Source organism: Alternaria hordeiaustralica (assembly GCF_023758085.1).
Source record: "Alternaria hordeiaustralica strain BMP 2776 chromosome Unknown scaffold_10, whole genome shotgun sequence".
In the NCBI taxonomy this organism is placed as follows: Eukaryota; Fungi; Ascomycota; class Dothideomycetes; order Pleosporales; family Pleosporaceae; genus Alternaria; species Alternaria hordeiaustralica.
Genome location: NW_026056782.1, coordinates 440,773 through 455,983, shown reverse-complemented (window position 1 = coordinate 455,983; position 15,211 = coordinate 440,773). Strand labels below are relative to the sequence as shown.

Sequence of the window (15,211 nt, the reverse complement as noted above, 5' to 3'; positions counted from 1 at the left end):
AGAAGCGCATCGCGTCGCGCGTCCGAGACTCGTAAAATACACGATACGTCACGACCGTGTTCAGACGCCACATTTTCCTTGCTTTCTCGCGTTCCGCGTGCACTAACACCAACACGCCCGCGTTGCCGCTCCACGATCGCGATGCAGACGTGCCCAGCCCGGCCATGTCGCGTTTCCGCGATCAATGTGCCTCGGCAATTCACGTCGACATCGGCGCTAATCTGAATGCGGAGCTCACCTGGATGCATTGCGACCACAGCTTTGCGCGTTGATTGCGTGTTGATCGATCATCAATACGGGGAAGACCCCGATTATCGTTTTTATCTTTCCTCGTCTTTTTTCGTTCCATTTTGAAGACATTTGAGTGAGTGGAGGTTTGTGAATTGTGCTGCAACAACGACTTGCACCTGCGTTATCTGGACAGCGTTACCGGCCCTTCACCTACCTACCGGAACAAGACGTGGATATATCAACAAACGGCATCGTCAGCATCCGTTCATCCATTATCATCAACATCCATCAACCACTATTCACCATCATTCCGACTACATCCCACAAGCCAACACGACCAACGCTCCTAGCAACCAACCAACGCAACGCAACAATGCAAGAAACAGACCTCCACTACCCACCCCAAACCTGCCCCTTCTGCACCATCGCCGCCGCCTTCCCCTTCCCCTCATCACCCCCCTCCTCTTCCTCGCCCAACACAAACAGTCCACCGCCCACTCCCTCACTATGGAAAAGCAGCAGTACCCTCGAACAAGACTTGTTAAAAGAGAGTATACCAAAAGAAGAGGAGAGCGATCCCGAGAAAACCAGTCCGAGTAGTTTTGTCGTGTTGCGGAGTAGGGATGTCGTTGCTTTTCTGGACATCTTGCCGATGACAGGAGGCCATTTACTTGTTACTACGCGTCAGCATAAAGTCAAGGTTGCGGATATGGAGGCTGTGGAGAGTAGGGAGATTGGTACGCTGGCGAATGGATCTTGTGGATTGAAGAGGAGTGATATACTGACTATACGACTAGGTTTCTGGTTACCGATACTAGCACGGACGGTGGCTAAAGTAACGGGCGTGACGGATTACAATATTGTGCAGAATAACGGTATGTTACGCTCTCTTTTATTTCTCTTGCTCTATTATTTTTTCGGTTTCTTGTATTCTAATACGTCCTTGTAGGAGCACGTGCAGCACAAGTAGTACCTCATGTACATTTCCACATCATACCGCGTCCGGAGACGATGCCAGAGATCAAGAGTAAGAGTTGGACGATGTTTGGACGGGGTCAGAGGGATGATTTGGATGATGAGGAGGGGGCTAAGATGGCGGGGGAGATGAGGAGGGTGTTGAGGGAAGAGGTGGAGAAGATGGGTGCTGCGAGTGCGAAGTTATGAGAAGTTATAAATGTGGTTTGATTCGATTTGTCATGGGCAAGAGCGCGTGGATGTATCAATATCGTTGAGCTTATTATTGCTGCTGTTGAAGCGCATAATTCATATTCAGTATCGTTAACTTTGAGAAACTATCCAAAGAACGCTGGGTATCATCACTCTTTCCCTGTCCATCCATCACATTCATGAATTGAGGTACACCGCGATAAGTAGAGGTTTGGGAGCTGTCTCACACGAGATGAATTGAAACAACTCTCAAGCCTCTACTTATCGCGGTGTACCTCAATTCATCCATTACATTCATCCTGCGACTCCAAGAACGCCCATTCCAAACACTTGCGCATTCTTGGTCCCGTCTCATCATTCGTCAAGAAGGACGCTTACTGGCTCTTCTTGGCTTTGTTCTCCTCTGTAGGTACGAACCTCTTCCTAACCGCCTTGATCATCTGCGAGAACCAGAAGAAGTTGAGCATGCTCAACGCCGTGTTACCCACCAAGTATACACAGACTAGCCACATGGGCAGCTCGCCAGCCGTGCAGTTTCCGGGTCCATCGAGACCCATGCTGCTGTTCGAGGTTCCGTCGCACTTCTGGGCCTCGAGCAGAGAGCTCATGAGTTCGGGCTTGGGCATGGTGAGTGCCTTGTAGATGTCCGAGTAGATCATGACAGACTGGTATGAACCCCAGACGATGCGACAGCCGAAGAAGGTAACGAGGAGGGCGATGCCATTGTAGAGCTGGAGCTTTGAGCCAGTCATTCCGAGCTTGTCGCAAAACCAGTGGATGTTGAGGAACGGGGTGGAGAGTTCGTAGAGGACGAAGGAGAGGCCGTAGTAGTTTCCGAATGGTTTCTAGAAAGGAGTCAGTATGTACGGTGCTGAGTGGAAGTGGAGAACGTACGAAGCCAATGCAGGTCACGGCCAAAGCACCGATCGCATGGATCAAAGAGCTTACGCCAGCAATGTTGATGTATTGCGCGGACACTTGGAGATCCCATAGGAAGTACCCAGCTGCGAATCCCTGCACCATACCGCTAGCTGGCGTATATCCCCACAGTCTACCCCTCCAGTCCATCTCGTGCCTCTGCTCATCCTTGAAGATGACCCACAGCGCAGCGGCGCATATGAACAGAGCCTGGATCATAGAGACCCAGTGGATGTCCCAGTTGAGTCGCGTGCGCTTGTTGAAGCTCTTGTATACATTCGGGCAGACGAGTCGCGAAACGGCCGGAGAAAGGACATGGAGGATGAGATGGTAGCCCAGGAAGCCGAGGAGGATCTCGTGGACGTGATACGGAAGCGTCGTCAGGCTCAGCTTGTCGGCGAACGACTTGCTAGACTGCACGAGCAGCGAGGGCGCAGGAAGGGGGTCCCGCATATTGGGTCTGAGTAGGATATCGACTAAAGACATGGTGTATCAGTTTCGCTGTGCGCAACGGTCGCAAGTGCAGGAACAGGGAGAAATACTGGATTCTTGCGGCTACATGTTCCGCCTATATATACTCGGCGGTGGGGCGCAGTGATCTTCGAGGGTTTCCTCTTGCGTACGGAGTGTCTCGTGTGTCGTACATTGCATGCCTCGGATGGGCGTTTTACCGTGATCACTGAGTCGGCACATGCGGGGCTAAGGCTGCTGCGATCGAAGCTTAAAGCTTACCCTGACGGCGCTAGGCGGGAATTCGCCGGCGTCCTGCATGCACCACTCCGCGACTCTATCGGTCCTGCCATCGTCATTCCTCTCCTCCTCTTCCACAAACCTCACCTGGTCAGCACAACAAACCTCACTCGCCTCTGAGCCCCTATACATCTCGCACAGCGCTGTGTAGGTTCATCCGCGCCCTCCGAAAGAGCATGGCGGCATTAGAAGGCTTGCCCTTCAGAAAGACTAACGAACCATGGCGTCTCCAACAGCGACCTCCAAGGCTGCTGTCATCACTCCCAGCGCCCTGAGTTCTCTTCTTCGCTAGGCAACAGCCCTTGTTGCTACCGGCACCGGAGAAACATCAACGCCGTAGCGCCCGTTGTCCCGCAAACAGACCTTACCGCCCAATATTTCTGCCGCCGACGACTCGAGCTCCTCTTCACCACAACAACAACAAGTTGCGCGTCTCACCAACGTGCACCTTGACCAGTTGCTGAGCCGCGAAACCGTTGCCGAATCTCTTGCCGAACCTCTTTGGCACGAACTTTTGCTGTGACATCCTTCTAACACAATCATGTCCAGTTACAGAACCGAACTCGACGACTTCATGGGGGGTCGGAGGTTCGACGAGTTTGACGGCCCTCTGCCTTCCTCCCGCTCTCCGTCCGCACCCGCCGATATGGCACCGCCAGAGCCGCAAGCTGGCAAGAAGCGCAAAGCCGAGAAGGAGCCTGAGGTTAGTACCGTCTCAAGCTTCTAGATCACTCACTAACATGATGCAGGCGAACAAAAAGCCCAAGGTCATGGAGAACAAAGCGATCTGGATCTCTAACCTTCCGCCAGACACTACGAAGGAGGAGCTCGAGGAGGAGTTCTCCCGATACGGCATGATCGACAAGGGCGCCAACGGCGAGCCGCGAATCCGACTAGAAGAGAAGGAGGGCAGGTTCACAGGCAACGCGATGATCGTGTACTTCAAAAAAGAGGCGATCGTCAACGCAGTCAAGCTCGCCGATGACTACCCTCTGCGCCTTGGCGAAACCGAGCACGGCAACATCCACGTTGAGCCTGCCAGCATGGAGTATAAAAAGGAGAAGGACGGTGAAAAGGTGGCATCAAAGCTTACACGTCGCGATCGTAAGGCGACCGAACGTAACAGGCAAGAGCTCAACCGGTAAGTTAGCAGTCTGCTTACTCTGAAATCGTCACTAACAAAGTTGTAGGAAGCTGAACGAGTGGTCTGACAACGAGGACGAAGTTGCTAAGACCTTCGTGGCAAAGAAAAACAAGTGGGCCAAGGTCGTCATCATCAAGGGCATGTTCGACGTGAACGTAATGAGGACCGATCCGGATAACTATGACCATGTCTACGAGGATACGATGGAGCCCGCTGCGAAGTTCGGCACAGTCACCAAGGTCACCATCTGGGACTTGGAACCTGAGGGCATTGTCACCGTCCGCTTCAAGGAGTTCGAGGACGCAGAGGCGTTTGTGGCCAACAACTTCGGCGGCCGCAAATACAACGGCAGCCATCCCCAGCTTTCGCTTGCCGAGGACAAGCCCCGTTTCAAGAAGTCCGGCCGTGGTGATATCTTCGGTAGCGAGTCAGAGTAACCACCTGTCAACGCCAAGGCTTAGACAGCTCTCACTTCGAGTTGCGCATACTTTACTGTATAGCTTTGGAATTGAGTAGGATACGGGATGGAGGATGAATGCAAGCTTGAACGCTTGAAAGGGGAATGATACCCTCATGTACTACACATGAATATGAGCCACATGGCCTTCGACTGCAATTGAGCAAGTCACCAACGTCACCATCTCCCATTTGATCATTTTGAGTGATGTTGCAGTGTTTTCATGGACACTAACATACAGAAGCATTGTCGCGAAGGCGCCCGGATGAAGCACGTCATAACATCTATCACAAACAACGGAGTGCGAAAGAAGGTATTTGCAAATTTGTGACATTCTCATATCTAGCCCATTATCAAACTACATTATTGAAGAAGTGACCCCGTGAACATGACCCTATACACATGCGAAAAAAAGGGTACCAAAGTAATGGACCCCCGCGTGTCTGGCGAAAAGAAGCGATGAAGCCGATCTAGCGACCCATCTGGTATCAATGACATTGAAAAGAAGAAAAAGAAGAAAACTCCATGATGCACCTATGCTCCCATCTGAACACTCTACAAGACGAGCGCGGCAGCAGCGGCGAGCAGAGCACCAGCGCCACCGGCGACCTTGACGGCGGCGCCGCTGAACTCAGCTGGAGCTGAGGCTGAGGCCGAGCTGGGAGGGATGGGCATGCCGGTGGTGGGCGACATCATGCCAGTGCTGGTGGCGTTGTAGGCAGGCGAGCCTGATGGCATGGCGAAGCCAGATGAGGCAGTGGTGGGAGGCATGGCGTATCCGGAAGACATGGCTGGGGCGGAAGACATGGCAGCAGAGGAAGAGGCAGCTGGGTAGCCCTCACCTTCGCCAGCAGAGACCATGGTGAAGTTGGCGCAGCCGATACGGGTCTTGTTGCTGAGGTGGACAACGAAGGATAGGGCACCGAACTGTTGTGTATTAGCAAACTAGAATTTCCAATTTATAGCGTTTAGCAAAACTTACGAAAGCAGGGTCAGAAGGCAGAGTAGCAGAGTACAAGTCGGTGTACTCGGCTGAGAAAGTGGTCTCAGTAGCGTTTCCGTACTTGCCGCTCAAGTCACCAGTCTGGCAAGTCTCAGGCTTGGTAGCATCGCAGGGAGGAGCCTCGCCGCGCATGTACGGGTCCAGATGAGCACCGGTACCAGTGCAGTTGCCGTCAGAAGGAACGGGCTTAGCGTGGAGGTGGTACATGAAGGGACCGCCAGTCTCCGGGAGGCCAGCGAAGGAGACCTGGAACTTGACGCCCTTGCCGTCGGCGCCGGTGGTGGCCTCGATGGATCCGGTGAGAGCGCTGCCCTCCTTAGCGGGGAGAGTACCGACGTACTTGGCACCCATGGGGTTGCCCATTACGACGGGAGCGGGAGTGCCTTGGGCGGCGACGGCGGTGGCCGCGGCCAGAACGGAGATGATTGAGACAAGCATTTTGAATGTGTAGTCGGTGGTTTCTTGTGAAAGAATGGTGTTGAGACTCGACTGTGGGAATTGTTTAGCGAGTGCAGGCGGAAGTGGAAGAGTAGATGAGCGAAGTAACTGAGTGATCGGGGAAATGAAGTGGAGGCGCCAAGTGTGTTTATATGAGATCCGCGCAATTGAAGTGCGAGAGGGGAAAGCGCGATAGAACCTTGTCGAACGAAATATGCAAACGGAAAGTTCCACGAACGGCACCCGGGTAGGAATGGAATGGGAATGGGGGAAAAGCGCAAACCGCTCGAGGGACTGTGATTACATACCGAATATTATAGCGAACGCTGATAAGCAAAGCGAAAGACTCTGTTGGCAGACAATGAACTGTAGGAAAGAACCAGTGAAGGGGGGCTTGCTTGCAGAAAGGGATGATTCCTCAGGAAGCTGGCGGCTGGCAAACACTATATAATCTTTTCCTGTCGGGTAGAGGCGCAGCAGGCACCATGCACCGGTGGTTGGGGCGTCACACACCAAGAAAGCCCCATCACGCATCCATCTGATCCAACGCCCATTTCCCGCAAAGCCTTGCGCGCCGTCACTTGCGCGCAAACCCACTACGGAACCCTCTTTTCTGCCGGTTCACTCCGGCTGATTGGCCGCAGCGAACAAAGACTGCCTACGTTATTGCATGAAACCAGGTGTTGTTTGCCGTTTTTGCGCTAAAGGATGCGCGCCCGCTTCGCCGTTTCGAAACACCAAGACGCATGGGCGCTTTGCCGGCCAATCATTGCGGGGGCGGGCCTTGTTCCTGAGGCCAGGGCTGAGCCTGGTGTGGAGTTTGTCAGACTTGGCCCCAGCCAGCTCGGTTTTCTGTATGCGCCAACGGGGGCTACATCTTGGGGCTGGGAAGTAAGAGTCATTGATGCCACGTAGGCTGGATGCTACGAAGAGTTGCAGTGTTTTTGTCGTGTCGTCGCTTGCTGATGCAGATACTCTGAGGAAGAGAGGGTCAGGCTGTCGCAGATGTCCCTTCTGCCGCCAACAAACCAAGCTTTGGCTACTGCAGCGCTAGTCCGATCTAACAGTCTTGGTACAGATCCAAATTTACCCCATACAGTGGCATGGCGCTTGCGTGTTGCACCCTTTCCACTAGCCGAGTCCCTAGGGGAACAAACATTCCACACAAAACTCTCGTTGTCGCGCTTATCGACGTAAATAGACCAAACATGCGTTCCTGGCGCGGGTGTATCAGATGCGATTTCCTGTGTTTTACTGAGGCAGAGAGGCGGCGGACAAGGTTGCACGGCACGGCAAAGACGGGTGTGACTCGAGATCGAGATGAGATGAGATGATGTAGAAGGAGGAGGCGTGGGAGGCAGAGGAAATTGACGAGAAGCGGTTGATGTGGGAAAAGACAGGGTTGCTGCATCTATCTGATGCAGAGTGATATGGAATCATCGAAATTGCATACTCATCATTACCCTTTCGCATATTGCGCAGGACGCTTGGGTACCCTTCCTACTCAAATACCGGCATCCATACGGATCGCGGCATGCCCGGTGGAGAACGATCTGTTCCACGTAAATTTAGCGCATCGAGGATGGGGGCTACCTCAGTAGATCCAATTCTTTCCGAACCTTGTAGCTGACTCTAGGGCAGCACCAACCGATTATTTTTGCTGCACCGGCAGCTCCCAGATCCGCTGCGACATCCTGAACGGTTTTGTATGCCCATGGAGCTTCTTCGAAGACAAGGTCCTTCTCGTCACATATGACCCACGTACCTTCTGGGTCTTCTGCATTCGGCTCCAAGAGGTTTATGCCTTTGTACTTCTTGCCCAAGGTTTGGAGAGCCTTTGCCCGAGACATGGCTCGTCCTGCGCCATGGGCCAGCGAAAGTCCGTTCTTGAGGCCCCATGAGTTGGCTTCCGAGAATGTTGGCTGGAGGATGAGCGTGGCGGTGCTCCGGGAACCGGGCAGTGGAAGGAGACCGAGCGGCAACTGAGTTTTGGGGTCGTATGTCGGGGCTGCGCCTTTTCTATGGAGAAAGACGTATTCTTTTGGAGTGTTTTCATCGCCCAGTGCTATTTGGTCCAGCGCCTCGGTCAGACTGCGTTCAGGCGTAGGTTCCTCCGCAGCTGAAGAAGGGGCATGTGGAGGCCAGGCCACACATTCGACGTTGTTGTGCCAGATGTCAACTACCTTGCGCTTCTTCAGTGCCGCTTTGGCTGTCGCAATCATCTTTATGCCCTCTTCGCCGAAATCGCTGGCGTCAGAGTCGCCTAGCTGCCAGTCTTCATTGCCAGGCTCAAGACATGCAAGGAATCGCAGAGCAATCAGATCCCGGTTCGCCTTCGCCCACTTGCAGGCCTTGTTGTGCTCCTCTAGGTATGCATTGGCATCCTCACTATCGTCCGGAAAGCTTGTGCGTGAATCGGTTGTGTACTTCTTGAGAATGCTGCCTCCTAGTCCTCGTGATCCCGAGTGGACTAGCAGGACGACATCATCTTGATGGAGTCCATCGTCCGACTTAGCAAATCCCGATTCCTCGACGACCTGGATCTCGGCAAAATGATTCCCAGCTCCTATGGTGCCCAGAGCAGCGTCCCACTGTTTACCGGCGGAGATGCTACAGTTGTCTTCGTCCAAGAGCCATTTCTCTCGGTAGACTTGGTTGCGCCAGGCACCCTCTAGTCCTCGAAGCTGATTAGCAACGTTCTTGCCTTTGTTCCCATCAACCTGGCTTCTGTTGAGTGTTGTTTTGTACCAGGCCATACCACATCCGATATCGCCACCGATGAGAGGAGGATGGATCCATCCCTTAGAAGCAAATACTGCGCCGATGGGGAACTTGGTGCCTGGATGGAGATCGGGTTGACCAACGGCATGTATGATACCCGGAAGCGTGCGCGCGGTGGTCTGAAGCTGATCTAAAGCCAGCGGTTCAATGAGGGTTGCTTCAGATGCTAATACTTCAACTGGACATTGTGGGTTTGCGTCGGCTATTATATGGTGTCAGTGATTGATCGTAATACGGAAGGGGGTAAGCACAGATATTGAGCGCAAACTTGCTCAAACGTCAGTGCTACTTACCATGCACCCCTGATACTTTCCTGGCACCAACATAGTCTTCTCCCGCTGAGACGAGCAATACGACGTCGTTATTAATATTGCTCTTCCAATCTGCTTCAGACACAAGCTCTTGCCCGCTGCGTCCGACAAAGACGCGAGTGGGTTTCTTTACACGCAGTTTTGTCTGCGCACTCTTGAAGACAAGCGCTCGGACAGAAGATGAAGCTGTCGGATCAGTGGACGCGGAAGCGGGTATAAGGATTGGACATTTTGTTGATTGGTTTGCATTTGATGCGAGAGTCAGACGTATGGCGGGCATCTTCGCACTGTGGTTGAGAGTTTGGGTTGGATGGAGTAACACGATCTCGAAAGGGAAGCGATAGTTGTTTGCGGGGTTAATGTACAATGGTGACCTTTTGTTTGACTACATAGTCTGGTGACAGGACTTTATTTACACTGCGCGTTCGCAGATGGTTTACCTAGCGCAGCGCCGCTCACTTCGACTCATCTTGAACTATTCGAGCACAGCCACAATGTCTTTCACCACAACAAAGCGTAGCGTAACGGATGCCTTACCCTAACGACATCGATGAAGAATAGTACCAATGCACTTTCACACTGATGGTTAGACAAGTGCTTCACATGACTGCGCTTTTACCTCACAGCCGCCGAGGTGAAGCTACCTAGGTATGGTTGGGATGGTATACCAAAAACGCAGGCAAAGTGTGGTAAGCGGTGTGAGCAAAAGCAGGGCCAAAGTAAAAGGAAGAGATCATCAGGGCCCGCCGTCCCGTATCGCGGGCGTGGACGAGAACGTGCCATGTGCATGACGTACTATAGTCCGATTGGATGCTTGGACCGCGTTGCCGTTACAACGCACCTTGCTTGGCGCATACCACACAGCCGCACCGACTTTGATGCCCACGACATCTCGACACCTGCCAGCCCGTACAGCGACCGTCGATTGCACTGCGCTTCCAATTGTGAGTTACTAATTGGCACACCTCGGTCCCAAGCTCATGCAAACAGCGCCCAGCCACTACCACTTCGATAGCCGTAGCCGTCCCAACAACAAGCCGGCCCCGTACGACATCACCACTCCCCGGCGCAAGCCGCACACCTTGCCTCACGAACGACCAACATCTATAATCTCACAATGCGCACATTCTTCGCCCCGCTACTGCTTGCGCCGCTCGCCGCGTTCGCCGCACCCGATGTCTACGGCGACTTCGAGGCCGCCGTTGCGCCATTACCGACGCCCGTGTACGAGGCCATGGAGACATCTCCCGCCGACGGCAACCTCGAACTGCTCAAGCGACAAGGCAATGCATGCGCGACCTCGTACTTCAACTGCGCCGGCCTTGGCGCGCCCGGACTCTGCTGCCCACGAACAGCCGTCTGCTCAGCCGACCAGGCCGGCCACGTAGCATGCTGTCCCCAAGGCGTCGCCTGCACAGGAGCCATCGGCGCAGTCCCCACCGGCGCGAACCCCTCGGCCACCTCGACCGTCTCCTTCGTAATCGCATCCACAACCGGGGAGCAGCCCTTCGTGCAGGAAACAAATGGCGCAAACCACGGAAGCACGGTACAGAACCAATTCTACCCTTTCCCGTACATACCGACGACTTACACCAACGCAGCTGCCTGCTCGTCCGCTTATACAAGCTGCCAAAGCGATGCTGCAAGTTGTACGACTGCTCTAGCCAACGGCGCGGCTGGCGTCACCATCTCGGCCCCCAACGGCGGCGGCGCTACCATTACCGCCATTCCTAGTGTCGGCCTCCAGTCCGCTCAGAGCATCTGCTCCAGTCTCAGCAGTCTGGGCTGCTCGCAGCTTACCGTCGAGGCTTGTGCGGCTTTTGATGGTCAAGGGAATGCGGCGAAGAGAGCGCGGTGTGCCGACTACCTGATGACCGCGGGAGTGGCCGTTGGGATCGCAGGGCAGCTGCTGAGATGAGGAAGAGATGAGCTCGTGTCTTCGTTTCTTTGTGGATAATACGGTGGTTTCTGATGTTCATGAGCGGAAAATACGAATGTGCTTTGGCACAGGCTTGCTTGTGTGGATTTTGCCACGATATGGCGTTTGTAAGGAGTTTAGCGGTACAGCATGCGGCTGAAATGTTTGGTCACTCAAATCTGTACATGCCATCAATGAGATTACATAACTTTTTCCATGTTAAACCGTTCTACCATGTTCTGTGTTGTGATTCTCATTCCAAGACATGTCTGTCTGCTCGAATAAAAGTCTCTTTTGCCCAGTAGCTTTGTAAAGTGAGACAATTCGGATTTTGAACGTGCCTAGGTTGAGGTTCTTGCTGCCCGGACGAGGCCCGGGGTACTTGTGTGGTCTGCAATCGATTGAGATGTACATCAAGAGTAAGTAGAGATAATTAAGTACGGAGGGTGGAAGCAGAGCGGACAGTACGTGAGCGGCAATGTTTGAGTTGGTACTTCAACAAAGAAGATCATCCCAGAACTGTGACAGCAGAACCACCCCTTCTCACCAACTTACCTCACTATTCATCTATGTGTTCCCAACCTTGCGCAACACATTTCCGAGCATAGCGACAGCAAAAATGATATCTTGAGCACGGCTAGACTCGAACTAGCATCTTCCACTCGCCCATAGCCAAAACTAATTATCAGCTGTCTTCCACCGCGGTGCCGAAGCCCCAACGGATTGTGACGGGTGAAATATGGCATGGACGTCCTGACCATTGGACTACGCATTCTATATTTGACTGACTGATGGTTAGATGGCGAACTAGGGTGGTTGTGTAGAGTGATCTTGGGTGAGATTGATGGATGATAGATGGCATCTGAATGTATGGAGAGTGATGGGTGAGACAAGATAAAGCACAGTACGATGTATGAGTAAAGACGCAAGTAAGGTGGGAGGATATGTTAAGAATGTTTTCATTCTCTAATTCGTAAAGCGAGTGTCGTGTTCATAAAGACATAACCTACAATGGTTTCCCACGCCTGGGAAAACCGGGTATCAAGATCGTTTGAAACAAAAGCCCATACAAGGCCCTCTCTATCCTCCTCTTCCAGATCTTCTATCGCCCTCAAGTCGTAAATAGCGTACCCAAAACCTTCCAAACAAACTTTCCAAACCTCCCACCCCAATCACATACGCAGTTCACACCCTCTCCCTCGGCTCAACCCCCCCAACAGCAACCCCATCAATCCCCCCAAAACTACTCCTCGGACTCACATCCCCAACCTCCTTCCCAAACTCCTTCTGCCTAAGTTCCCAACTCCCCACCCTCTCATGCCCCCTCTTCCCATCACCACCAAAACTAACAATACCCGCATTATTCGTCGCAGGCGGCGCCCCATTCCCCGCAAGACTAACATCGGGATCCGACGCCAACTTCGCCGAGCCCTTGAAGCCACCAAGATCAGATTTCTGACCCCGCTTGCCACCAAGACGGTGCTCGACGCGGTGGAAGCGGAGTCCAGTGAGTAGCATGGCGAGCGCGAAGAGGAGGCCTGCTACGACGAGAGAGACGACAGCGCCGATTAAGCCGCCGACGACGGGGGAGACGCCGTCTTTACTTGGTCGTTCGTGGGCAGCGGGGACGACGAGAGTAACGCCGCTGCCGTCTGCGCCGCGGCAGAAGAACGCTCCTGTGCTGCAGGTTTCGCACCAGTCGCTCAGGCCCTGCATGGAGATTGTGCTGAAGAGTCTCACAAACTCTGTGTAGCGCATGTCGGTCTTGGAGCGCCCGTTGTTGAACATGGAGTAGGATTGCAGTGGCTTGTCGTCTGCGTCTGTGCCGTTGTGGAAGTAGAAGCGTACCCAGAGGTCGTCGGGGTCGCTGGGCATGGCTGTACTGGAGCTGGTGCTGAACAGTTCGAAGATTATGGCGGAGCCGTAGGGTGGGATGGATTTGAATTCTGTGGATTGTGTGTCGAGCATCATGAGGGACATGAGGCTCATCATGGCGTCTTGTTCGCCGAAGAAGAAGGTGAGTGGGCTGGGCGTGCTAATTTGGCCTGCGCTGCTTAGATCGCCGGCGCTGTTGTTCTTGCCAGAGACGAGCATGTCGAAAGTGTTTTGGATCGAGCCCGCGAGCGTTTTGCCGCCGATGGCTCGGTTGCTGGTGTCGGAGGATGAGGTGTTGCCGTAGAGGTACCAGGCTACTTCGTCGGCGCGGGACCGAAGCGTATCGTATAAGCCGGACTCATTGTTTGCTAGGGTCTTGTAGATGCTAGCGTTGTGCATGTATTGGTATGACAAGTAGTCTGCCAGTTCAAGTGCATACATGTATGATCTGTGTCAATGTCAGTATTTGAATCATATCGTAGTCATGAATATGCTCTGCAACAGAAAAGATAGGGCAGTGGTAGGGAAAGATCAGAAAATAGAAGGCGAAAGTCTAAGACGTATTCCATCTCCAATCCCACTTACAGTTCATCTTGATCGACGTGACCTTCGAACCAATCCAGAGGGAGGTTCTTGTACAGTTCACTGTTGTCTGCCAAATACTCGGCGTCCCGATATTCTTGAGTCGTGAAGTATTTCAGTGCATCGGTTTGTCCCTGTGGACATTGTCCAGCTCCAGATACAAGTCTCGAAATTGGGGCGTACACATTAGCAGCATGGATGCTAGCGTACTGATATCCGTTGAGCGGGTAGTCGACCGAAGTGCCGTCTGCGAGGACACCCGTATTATCATCAGTTGCGTTGCTGATGTCATGTGGTGGGTAAAGCCCTTGCATGAAGGCTTGCGCCGACGATACGAGGTATGGCACATCGAGAGTCTGAACCCAAACTTGGTCGTTGTCCAGGACATCCTCTGACAGTCCCGCAATGGACTCAGGACCGGAAACGAACTTTGATCTGAGCTTTTGACCAAGCGCATGCATCTGGGTCGCGCCGAGATTGGTAAGAGTCTGGGTATTATTGCGCAAGATGGGTGTCCGTTCTCCCGTGCGAACGAAAGCGAAAGCAGCAAGTGTATGTTCCGAGTCTGAACTTTGAGCGCCAGCCAGCGAGGCCGAAGCCATTGCGGCGACGATGGTGCGTGTGAACATTGCGAGAGTATGTTGGTGTGGTACCTCAACACCAAGACGGTGACGATGGTGCTTGCTGGTGACGATAATACCAGCGACAAGGCTGAACACCAACTGAACCCCGGGATCACATCTCTACTTATTCCCTGCGGCAGCTCGCATGCAGAACTAGATACCCATGCTTATTTTCAAGGCAGCCAGGCACCTTACCCGCCAGCACAAAGAAGCGAACAGTCCGTGGCCCCCAATAACGATAGCGGCTGAACGCCTAATGTAAGCGACGCGGAATAACTCACAACTCTGTACGCGCCGCATGTAGGGCCGCGGCGTGACTGAAGCTGCAGCCTTGCTGAACGACTATGACATGATCATGACTGCCTCGAGCCAAATTTTGGAGACGGATAAACATCCGTGCAAAGGCATCATCGATGCATGAACCAAAGTGTTGCAGTTCCTTGGTTATACAGCATCCGAATTAGCCGTATTCAACGACACCATAGTGGATGCCAAGACTATAAGTATGGCTTTTGGGCGCATCGAATCCTGCAAAAAATCAACGGGGTGGCTGGGTGCTGACAGCGGGAGCCCAGATCCTATGAAGAATGATCCTCTCGCACGAGTGTGTTGGCCGCTATGCTACACCCAGTTAGCCTAAGATATTTACTAACGCTTCTCGTGGTCGTGACCGGGATACCGGTGAGCGGGACTCGGCACATCAGGTACAATGAGGAAACATACGATACTGCCACACCATGTTTGTGTGGGTCAGCGATACAGGACATGAATCTGCCTTACTTGCATTTAGGCCTTGATTCAACCGGATGGATGATTTTCCTTCTATCGTGGGCGACTTCATCTTCCAGATGTCGCAGTTTCAAGATTCATGTTGGTGAGAATTATTGCGGCGAACAGACGAAGGGTTTGCTTCTTCGAGCGGAATGTAGGGTGGCTAAAGATGGATCAAAGCACTACATTAGGCCGCCCACAGGGCTGAAAAAGTGCTGCCGACCCATCCGTATCAGGACACG

At 53.1% G+C, this 15,211-nt stretch overlaps 6 protein-coding genes and 1 non-coding gene across 7 annotated transcripts; 2 read left to right on the top strand and 5 right to left on the bottom strand.

Annotated features, from left to right (window-relative positions):
• Positions 1-1,772: 1,772 nt before the first annotated feature.
• J4E84_005745 (uncharacterized protein) lies at positions 1,773-2,769 on the bottom strand (the record flags this gene model as incomplete). Its single annotated transcript, XM_049388338.1, has 2 exons — positions 1,773-2,243; positions 2,293-2,769. The coding sequence occupies 2 exons, from the start codon at positions 2,767-2,769 to the stop codon at positions 1,773-1,775; spliced, it is 948 nt and encodes a 315-aa protein (XP_049243883.1).
• Positions 2,770-3,607: 838 nt separating this feature from the next.
• Positions 3,608-4,647, top strand: J4E84_005744 (uncharacterized protein; the record flags this gene model as incomplete). The annotated part of the gene is made up of 3 exons (XM_049388337.1): positions 3,608-3,769; positions 3,816-4,207; positions 4,257-4,647. The coding sequence occupies 3 exons, from the start codon at positions 3,608-3,610 to the stop codon at positions 4,645-4,647; spliced, it is 945 nt and encodes a 314-aa protein (XP_049243882.1).
• Positions 4,648-5,222: 575 nt separating this feature from the next.
• Positions 5,223-6,108, bottom strand: J4E84_005743 (uncharacterized protein; the record flags this gene model as incomplete). The annotated part of the gene is made up of 2 exons (XM_049388336.1): positions 5,223-5,594; positions 5,650-6,108. 2 exons carry the CDS (start codon positions 6,106-6,108, stop codon positions 5,223-5,225), a joined length of 831 nt encoding a protein of 276 aa, XP_049243881.1.
• A 1,589-nt stretch (positions 6,109-7,697) lies between these two features.
• Positions 7,698-9,480, bottom strand: J4E84_005742 (uncharacterized protein; the record flags this gene model as incomplete). Its single annotated transcript, XM_049388335.1, has 2 exons — positions 7,698-9,091; positions 9,183-9,480. The coding sequence occupies 2 exons, from the start codon at positions 9,478-9,480 to the stop codon at positions 7,698-7,700; spliced, it is 1,692 nt and encodes a 563-aa protein (XP_049243880.1).
• Positions 9,481-10,317: 837 nt separating this feature from the next.
• Positions 10,318-11,118, top strand: J4E84_005741 (uncharacterized protein; the record flags this gene model as incomplete). Its single annotated transcript, XM_049388334.1, has 1 exon — positions 10,318-11,118. One exon carries the CDS (start codon positions 10,318-10,320, stop codon positions 11,116-11,118), a length of 801 nt encoding a protein of 266 aa, XP_049243879.1.
• A 628-nt stretch (positions 11,119-11,746) lies between these two features.
• J4E84_005740 lies at positions 11,747-11,893 on the bottom strand. Its single transcript has one exon. It is a non-coding gene; the product is annotated as a tRNA-Met (tRNA).
• A 410-nt stretch (positions 11,894-12,303) lies between these two features.
• On the bottom strand, positions 12,304-14,204 carry J4E84_005739 (uncharacterized protein; the record flags this gene model as incomplete). The annotated part of the gene is made up of 2 exons (XM_049388333.1): positions 12,304-13,441; positions 13,579-14,204. 2 exons carry the CDS (start codon positions 14,202-14,204, stop codon positions 12,304-12,306), a joined length of 1,764 nt encoding a protein of 587 aa, XP_049243878.1.
• Between the last annotated feature and the right edge of the window lie 1,007 nt (positions 14,205-15,211).